Below are 9,414 nucleotides of genomic sequence, written 5' to 3'. Positions count from 1 at the left end.
GGGGTAAATTTTGAATTGCGCCTGGCAAGCTTTGGAATTGGCGCGAAACCGAGGGCCGGAGGGGCGGATGCCATTTTGTTCGTTTTTGGGGGGGGATTCCAATTAAGGCAAAGGAAGCCGGGCAAGGTAATTGGTTCCTTTTGCAGAAAGGGGAGTCAAGGAAGGCCAAGAAATCACATGGTCATATGGGGACTCATACAGGAGCCACCGCAAGAAGATGGGATACAGGGCGGGGACCAGGGCGGATCCGAACGCAATAACACCCCAGCAAGCGCGGACGGCATTCGCGAGATACTGCAAAAAGATAGACGTGACGAAGGAGGAGCTAGCGTGGAACTTTGGATGCATATCGGCAAGCCAAAATAACGAGCAGGAGGCTGTCCTGGTGCGTGAGCTAATCCTGAGCAATAATAAGAGACTGTACCACGGAGCACAGAGCGCAGCAGACAGGACGGCGGCGACGGCGGACATGGCAGAGACGAGTGTGAAACAAAGGGCGGCGGGCATGGAGGGCGGTAGCGACGGGGACGGAGACGGTGACGGTGGCGAGGGAGAGGAAGGGGGTCCATTAACACCAGACAGCGAGAGGGGCAGGGAGGAAAGGGGGAGAGAGGAAGCCAACGCGACGTGCGCAGAGGATGAGGATATAAACTGGGACGACGCAGCGGAGGGGATAGGCGAGGGAATCGAGGGACCGGAGGGCTTTCGCGACAGCGACGATGACGACGAAGAAAGGGGAGGGGACGGAGGGGCGACACGCAGGAGGAGCGAAATCGCTAACGGCCCGAGCAGAGAGGGCGACGGCGGGGCACGAGGGAACAACGGAGACGCTACCGATGAAGCGAACCGAGGCACGGACGCCGGCGGGGACGGGGAGGGCGACAGCGACGTCGAGGTTGACGCAACCGTATCGAGAGCGCCACCCAAAAAGGGGCGGACAGCCATGGAGGTCACCGAATGGAGGGCGAACGGCACGATGCGAAAAGGCAGGGCGAGGCGGATGGAGAAAGAAGTGCCGAGAAGGCCATGGTGGAGGGGAGGGACGGGAGGACGAAAGAAGGGCGAGGAGGACGAGCGGCCCGCACAGACCGCGAGCAGACAGCGCCTGCTGGCCATTTCGAGACATTCGCCAAGAACGCTAGCTACATGGGAGGGCTTCATGAAGGATGGATTGAAAAACATTCGAACAAAGAAGAGGCGACGGGAAGAACCGGCGGAGGATGCAGTGACGTGAGACACACACACACACACACACACACACACACACACACACACACACACACACACACACACACACACACACACACACACACACACACACACACACACACACACACACACACACCGCTCACCCACGCGCACTGGGCCTTGCACTTTGAATGCCGTGGGGCTCCTGTCGTCAGACGTGGAGACGCGAGGGTTGCCCCCCCTTGCCCCACCACCTCGTGTGTGTGGAGAAGTTTACCTTACCTTACCTTACTTGGGCTAGTCGTCCAATTCACTCTGACACGCTAATCTTGAAAACGTCCAACGGAGCTCCGTGTTGCTCCCAGCGCCCTCCCCCGAGCTTCCTGCGGCCATGGCCGATGATACTAGTATGAGAGGTCATCTGGCTACCGCGAGCGCGACTCAACTCGCCGACGTCGTCCGATGATGGTGCCTCAAAGTCAGCCTTCGGAGGCTATCGTGGGGTCGAGCCGGCAGTAGCCGCGACATGTGGTTCCACCACCCCTCGTATGCTTTGCCTCTGACCGCCACCGTTCCCAGGCTGCCAAATGGGATGGAAAGGAAGGCTCGGCGAGCGTATAGAAGCGTGCTCGACCTTGTCGTGGCAGCCTGCACGGCAGCGCTGGTAGGCGCGATGAGCGTCGTGCCACCTGACCCGATACGGGTCGCAGGCGTCGTACCGAGCGCGTCGAGACCGTGTCCTGATGTGATCTGCACGGGTGAGTCACGTCGGCGTCAAAGGAGCGACGTGCGACCTGTCAGAGCTTGAATCTCCGATCTCAGCGGCGTCGAGTCATCTCCGGCGCGCGACAAAGGTACATCCACAGGACGCGCAGAAGGCAGCTGCGACCCCGCTGAGTGGACGGCGTCACACCGCGCCACCTGCTGTGTGCCGCCGTCTACTCGGCGGGGTCGCAGCTGCCTCTGGAAGGCACCGAGATGTACCTTTTTCGCGCAATGGTCAAAATCAAGGTTTTGTAACGCGAGCTGTGCCACAGTGAAATGGAATCTGAAATGGAACTAGCCTTGGAGTGCAGTCGGCAACCTCACATCCAGGGCCGGTGAGCTGAGAAGCGCATCCAGCGGGCCGGATGATCGGCATCGGGCTACGGGCTAGAGAGCCCTGACCCCTAGCTAGGGGGGGGCGCGCATTCGCAGGGCAAGGGCCTTAAAGTAAACACGGGTCTCCGAGGGTTAGTTCTGCGCTTTGGGTGTCCCCTAGCGGCGGAACGCCCCCTCTACTCGGAGCTAGTAAACACCAGACACTAGTTTTCTTTCTTTTTCTACTCGGAGCCAGTGAGACGAGAATACGCACATCTTACAAGAATACATACTGCCCCCACGGAGTACCTGCACTACTCGACGATAATACAAGAAGAATACGCAGCTTGGAAGTTGCAGACGCCTATAAAGAAAAAACAGCCAGCTAAATTTCGGCGGCTAAAAAGCAAAGGAAGGGCGCTTTTGATCGGCAAAGCAAAGTTCGGGCAAATTCGATTGCATTTTACCACTCGGGCAAACTCGATGAAACGGGCGGACGGAAACGCGTTTGCGGCAGCTCGCCCGAGAGCTATGCATGAAGCGGCTGGCGCGCCACCGCAGCTCACCGATGGAGCTTGCGGAGCGGCTCAATCCACTGTCGCAGCAGCATCGCGACCCATTCTCCAAGCACGGCCTCTGGCGTCGCGATTGCACAGAGAGCGAGCAATAGTCGCCAAAAACACAGATCTGTGTGCAGGGGATCTCCATGGCGGTCGCGCCCAGCGAAAGGACAACCGCAGGCCTCGGATGCTCGCCCGGAAGCGGACCCACCGTGCGAGTTGCAGCCCCGGAGGTGGCCGACCCAGCTCACCCCCAGAGAGACCATGCCCAGGGTCAGGCATAGAAGGGGGTGTTTTTCCGTCCGTCCGTCACAGAGTTTTCTGAGTTTGCCCGTTTTATTTATGAGCTTAGCCTTCGATGTTATGAAACAAACGCAAGGCGGACATGGCATATCGCTCTCGGGCCCACAGACATCCCGCACACCCGCCGCACACCCGCCGCCCGCGCGCGCGCCCCACCCCGGCCGGGAGAAAGGGGAGTGACAGTTTGGGATGAGCAAGCCCGAGTATGTTGAGTCCTGGCTCAACAACGCAGGGAACAAGAGGAGGTGGTCCGGCTCACAAGTCCGGCTCACGCGCCCCGAGCTCGCCATCTACCGCACTGAACACTTCCGCCCCCTCGCTCCCAACCCATCCACTCCGCCCCGGGCCGCGCCGCGCGATCTCGGGCGATCTCGGGCCGCGCCGCGCGATCTCGGGCGATCTCGCGCTATCTCGGAGCTCCACTTTATTCACAGGTAGGAAAATGACGGGAACACTTGCTTCCGACTCGCGCCTCCGCCTCACTGGCACTATTGTAGCCCTGGCCGGTGCGCGTGCGGAGTTGAAGTTCCGGAGTGAAAATTCGAACGCGTTCTCTCACGGTGACCAAAAAATGTCCACCTAGAGGCACCTCCGGAGGCAGGCCGCCGCAATCCGGCGACACAGCTCCAGCTGTCGAACTGACCCGCAGCTCCTCTCAGAGCGAGAACTGTGACGAAAGTTGACTGAGGCGGTTGTCAGGAATCACCATACGGATCACATGGTGGCTCTCTCATGACGGGAGACCGCCCGACCACTCCTGGGTGGCACTGCCACCGGTGTCGCTCGACGTCCTGTCGACAGCGTGCCGACAGCGACACAGACCATGTGGGACGCGTCGAGTATCGACCTCTACTGCTTACCCAGCCTTCGAGTGTATCCTGGCTGTGGTCCCACACCCACTGGTGTCCATCTCAGAGACCGCAGGAGGTCATGAGGGTCGATGGGAGTGCCAACCCCACAATGCCTAAAAAAACCCAGCCCAGTAACATGGTTCGTGTGCGGCGGCCGGCGCGGCGGCGCGGGGGCCGCGCGGCGCTTTCGATAGACGATAGCCAGGGCACAGAGCGCCAATACATACGGTTACGCACGTACACTACAAACCAACATGCAGCGAGACCACGAGAGAGAGTACGATAGAGTACGGTGATCGGTGTCGGACCCAGTGTGTCGAGACCGGCGCGAGACCCCGCGAGAGCTGCCGCTCAACAGTGGGGAGGGGCGTCGACCGTCGAGCCGTCGAGGGGGACGACGGCACGCCTCAGACCCCGGTTCCGTCCTCTTTCGCGCGCGGGACACACACGCGGGTCAAGGCCGGAAACAGTCAGAGTGGAGTCGGAGGGGGGAGAGCGCGGAACGCCGCTGTGTGGACACATTGAGCGCTGTGCAGAGTCCAGACTAGAGTCCAAAGCGAAGCAGACAAACGGGGGAAGTGAAGGGGCGAACTGCCTCGGCGGGGAAGGTTAGGCAGCACGGGTTGGTAGGCTGTCGCGAGTTGGGACGTCGAGAGGCACGCGGTCGTCTTGGCTTCCGCCTGGCCAGTAGCCATAGATACGGCCTGGGTAGTTGAACGCGGCTCGTGACTCGTTGTTTGCGGAGCAGGTCTCGACCTCGTAGCTACCCGCAGGCCTGTTGCAATTCGGATTGCGAATGCCCGAGGAGCTGGTGCAGTCCTCCCAGTAAGACTCGGGGTGCGGCTCCGGCCGAGGGTCAGCGACATTGACCTCGACATCGCACTCGGCCGGCTTGACGCGCGGCCGCTGATAGACAGCGACCGGCACGTAGCCATACTCGAAGCCGGCCGGCGGCGTCAGCAGCAAGGCGGGATCGATCGACACCTTGTCGGCGGGAAGCGCATCGTCGCCCTGCGGTGGGGCGAACCACCTCCCGGTGCCGTCGGCCTCCTGCTGGCGATGGAGCCTCTCGATCCTCGCCTGCATGTACTCGCGCGCCGCCTGCCGAGTTCCATCGTCCGGAAGCGACTCGAAGACCATATAGAGCTCCGGCTGATCGACAAACTTGTACCACCGCCAGCCGATCCAAGCCTTGCTTGTGGTGACGGTGCAGTACATGGTGGGGCTAGCCGGCAGGTCAAAGCACGCCGCCTCCGTCGCAGCGGGCGGTCCGAGGTAGCTGCCGTCATTGCGCTTGGTCGGCTCAAAGGTTGCTGCATCGAACCCCGTCTTGACTTCGGACGGTACAGCCTCGGCCGGGATGACGACGGGAGGGTCCGAGTCGCTGAGACCTCCCTGCAGGAACGCCGCCGCCTCACACCGTTGTTCGTCGCATGACAGGGCCTCATGCGAGGGATTGAGTGAGAGCGCCGACGCGCAGTGCGCCGCTTCAGACTGCGCTTGGTCGAAAGCGCTGCCGATGCCGAATCCCTTCCACAGGACCTCGGCAGTCCCGCCATCGTGCCACACAGACATGCCACCCTCGCCCGTCGGCGGCGTTTTGCACTCGGGCTTCGCGCCCGCCGTGGCGGACCGCTGCTGCACGACGGCGTGACTCCGCTCGCTGGCCAGACCCGCCCCGCTCAAGATGGGCTCAAGAGCGTCCGCCGCCCAGTCGGTGTTGAACTGAGAGTGGCCCGTGAAGAGCGTCGAGGTGTTGGGCGAAGAGCTCGGGCTGAAGCGGTCGCGCGGTACCGCCCATCGAGTGGTGCGCCAGTACTGCGAGCCGCCTTGCTGCGCGGTGAACGCGCCGATGGATCCCTCGAAGCCTTGGGCAATATACCCGATGTTGACGCGCGGGTCGGACCACGAGATTGATTTGGGGTGCCAGTTGATGCGGCTGTCCCAGAACCAGGCCGCAGTGTACATCACAGGTCCGGCAAAGTTGGCCGCGTCGATGACAATCGTCCAGTAGTTTGCAGTGTCATTCGCGGATCGCTTGCCGAGGGGCGTCTTGGTCAGCATATATCCTAGGAACCCATCGGGGTCGCCGCCCGCAAAGGTGACGAAGTCGTTCGGCACCAGCAGGCGGTTGCTCACGCGGACGGCGCCGCCGAGGACAGAGCAAAGCTGGGGTCGGTCGCCGAGGAACGTGCCCGCGAATATCTCGTAGTTCGCGTTGGTTGCGCCGGGCAGCATCCACTTGACGTTCGGAGTCTCAAGCGTGTACATCCAGTACCCCATCCCACCCTCAATGGAGCCACGCACGCCGCCTTTGGTATCCGTGCCGCATTCCCAGAATGCGCACTGCTCAGTCTTGCTGTAGTCGGTCGGATTGCCGCAGTTGGCCAGCGTCGGGTCCTCCAGCGTCGGGTCCTGGCAGCCGCTGCTTACCGGCGCAAGCTCGCCAGTAACTGGATCACTACAGCTGCCTTCCGACCTGCACGCCTCGCACGGATCGCAGACAAAGCCTCCGGGGTGGAGGCCGCAAACCTCGATGATGCTTTCCGAGTGGCCGCCAGGCTTGGTCCACTGCCCCCACCCGAGCTCCGACGTCGGCTGCTCTCGCAAGAGGTTGAACGCCCGGATGTAGTAGGACCAACCGTACAAGCCAGGGGCGTCGGTCGACCACTCCGCCGGAGCGTGACCCCCACCCATGTGCAGGATTGAGTGCGAAACCGCTACAGTTGGGGGTGACGGCGACGCGGAGGGCGTGGCCGACGGCGGAGGTGGCGACGGCGACGTCGAGGGCGAACCTTCGCCGGATTCGCCCTCCTCGCCGCCGCCGCCGCCGCCGGAGCAGGAGCACGCGGCCTGGTACCGTTGCCCGGCCGCAGTGCTGGCGTCCAGGTCGCCTGGGCAGTAGCACGCCTCGCACGTGTGCTGCGGGTCGTCGCCGTTGCAGAAGGAGCTACCACACTCTTTTATTCTTCATGGCGTCGCGCCGCCTGGCGAACGTGAAGTGCTCGTCGAACTGCGCGCCGTGCGACCGCATGAACTCGAAGCTCGAGTTGGCCGTCGCCGCCTCGACCCGCGGCGCGTCTGCGCCGTCGGCGTCGTAGCCAGGCGGCGATGCGGCGCACCTCGCGAGGCAAGTCCTCCTTCAGGTCCTCGAAGCAGAGCCAGAGCACCTCCTTCTCGGCTGTTGGAGATACACGTGCTGTCTCCGACGCGCAAGCGTGTCGTCGCACAGCGCATTGCAGTGCTTGTTGTGCTCATTGAACCACACCATCGTCCGACTCAACGCACCAACGTTTTTGACGCCCTTGGAGTCACCTCGCGCCATTTTCACCCTCCAATACTCGCGGCTCTGGACCTGATAATGATTCACGACGATGTCAAACTTGTTGACGATCGCCTCGCTCATCCTCGGCGGACAGTTGGTCATGGAACAGATGGCACGCCTGCCCTTCTGGAGCTCGCAATTGTGGATGCCAAAGTCCGACACTGAACGGCCTCGCGCGATCCATTTCCATCGAGTGCGGCTGACGTCGTGGTGCTTCGGGCCAGCCCACCAGGATACCTGACCGTCGTAGTCTGCGCGGCGGGTGAACGACTGTACGAGAGAGCGCGGAGTGCGCTCGAGCCCATTGGCACCGAAGACGAGCCACGGCAGGTGCACCAGGTCTGCGCCTCGATACCGATCGCGGCGCAGCATCTCGCGGATCGGGACGTTTTCGAGCCGGCAGTAAGCAAACTCGTCCAAGTCAGCCACGAGTAGCCATTCCACGCCCATCTGCTCAACGTACGCCTTAAGCTCACTATAGAACTGTGGCTGCACGTAGCGATGTTTAGCAGCGTTCCGTGGAATGAAAACGCTGGAAATGCGAGGAGTGGCGGCAAAGAACTGCTGTGCGATGGACACTGATGCGTCTGTGCTATTGTCGTCGAGAAAAATGAAGGCGGACGCGCCCTCGTTCACATAGTGATGAAGCCACTCCTTTATGCTGTGCGCCTCATTCTTTAGGACAGCGCCGACCGCAAAGAAGTGCCGAGAAGTGCTCGCACTCTCACTTTGCATGGATGCAGCACTGCGTGCAGCCATGCCGATAGGTGCGGCACCTGTGCAGGATCGCAGCGTCGATTGGTTATACTCAGCGGCCGCGGCCATTGGGCTGGGCGACCGCGACACACCACATGCATGTACGCGGGCTACAAGTTTCTCCGAGACCTCGCGAGCGGCCGGTTATTCACACCTCGGCAGTGTGGTCTGGGCAGGGTAGGGCAGTGTGGGTTTCACACCCGGGGCAGGTAGGGGATCGGGCAGCGCAGTTGTATCATTCACTTTATGCCACCGTTGAGAGATTTTTAGCAATACCCAATACCAAACAACTCTAACACTCACACGTCATTGTTCGGTTCTGCGCCCCTTTCCTTTCGTGTGGCGAGGCGCCGATGTTACCTTGGGAAACTATTTTCCGGTGGGAGGGGGCGGAGGCGCGCGGACTGGCGACTCCGGAGCACCGGGTGCGGGGTGGCGAGAGCGCGGGTGGGTCGGGTCAAGACCAAGAGGCTGGGCCGCAGGTGTTATATGATGAGAGATGGCTACACAACGAAATAAACCTAGTACGCGCGGCCACAGCCCGCACAAACTCTGAGTCCACTGTACCTCCGCGGTCACCCGCCCCGCGAGTTTCGCCGCGCGACGTGCAGCATGCTCGCGGTGATGGTCCTGCTCAGCTGCACCGTCTGCGACGACTCCGCCGCCGCCGCACCCGCCTCGCCGTCGGCGTCGGCGCTGGCCATCGCGTTGCCCGCCTCGCTGACGAGCGACAGGTAGCCGTATCGCCCCACCGCGTCGCACCGCTCGTCCGACGCGGCGATGAGCCGCTCGTGCGTGGCGGAGGCGAACTGGTCGTCGCGGCAGAGCGCCCGCACGCACCCGTCCCACTGCCGACGCACCTGCTCAAAGTCGGCGTCGGAGAGGAGCAGCGCGCGCCTACGCCTCGGTCGCACGTCGGTGAGATCTGCCGCCTCTCGAGGTCAGCGTCGCGGAGAGGAGAGAGCGGCGCGGCGCCGCAGCAGCACTCCGTGCGAGGACAGGTAGCGCGCCGCGTCCGTGTCCTTTGGGTCCCTCGGCCCCGCGTGCAGCGCCCAGAACCTGTCGAGCGGCAGACCTACGGAGACGCGTCGTGGACGCGTCGTGGCCGTGTCGCGGCCGTGTCCAGCCCCCTCCCACTCGTCGAGATTCCGGTCTGGTAGCACTTTTCGTCCTCGCCCTTGTACGTCCCGCTCAGGTTGTTCCACCTCGCGGCACGCGGCAGTGGACGCGTCACGGACGTGCCCTTCCCTCCCCAGTGGACTCGTCATGGGCACGCCCCTCGCTGCACCGGTACAGGATCCCGATGTACTCGCCCTGGCGCAGCGAACGGCTAACACAAAGAGCGCCAGCG

At 62.5% G+C, this 9,414-nt stretch overlaps 2 protein-coding genes across 2 annotated transcripts; both read right to left on the bottom strand.

Moving 5' to 3' along the window:
• Nucleotides 1-4,591: 4,591 nt before the first annotated feature.
• Nucleotides 4,592-6,679, bottom strand: EMIHUDRAFT_219900 (hypothetical protein; the record flags this gene model as incomplete). Its single annotated transcript, XM_005758171.1, has 1 exon — nucleotides 4,592-6,679. The coding sequence occupies one exon, from the start codon at nucleotides 6,677-6,679 to the stop codon at nucleotides 4,592-4,594; it is 2,088 nt and encodes a 695-aa protein (XP_005758228.1).
• Nucleotides 6,680-6,932: 253 nt separating this feature from the next.
• EMIHUDRAFT_219899 (hypothetical protein) lies at nucleotides 6,933-8,042 on the bottom strand (the record flags this gene model as incomplete). Its single annotated transcript, XM_005758170.1, has 2 exons — nucleotides 6,933-7,104; nucleotides 7,213-8,042. The coding sequence occupies 2 exons, from the start codon at nucleotides 8,040-8,042 to the stop codon at nucleotides 6,933-6,935; spliced, it is 1,002 nt and encodes a 333-aa protein (XP_005758227.1).
• Between the last annotated feature and the right edge of the window lie 1,372 nt (nucleotides 8,043-9,414).

The sequence above is a fragment of the Emiliania huxleyi genome, assembly GCF_000372725.1.
Source record: "Emiliania huxleyi CCMP1516 unplaced genomic scaffold EMIHUscaffold_88, whole genome shotgun sequence".
Taxonomy (NCBI): Eukaryota; Haptophyta; order Isochrysidales; family Noelaerhabdaceae; genus Emiliania; species Emiliania huxleyi.
The sequence above is the reverse complement of the archived record's forward strand: the minus strand, read 5'-3'. Positions and strand labels throughout refer to the sequence as shown.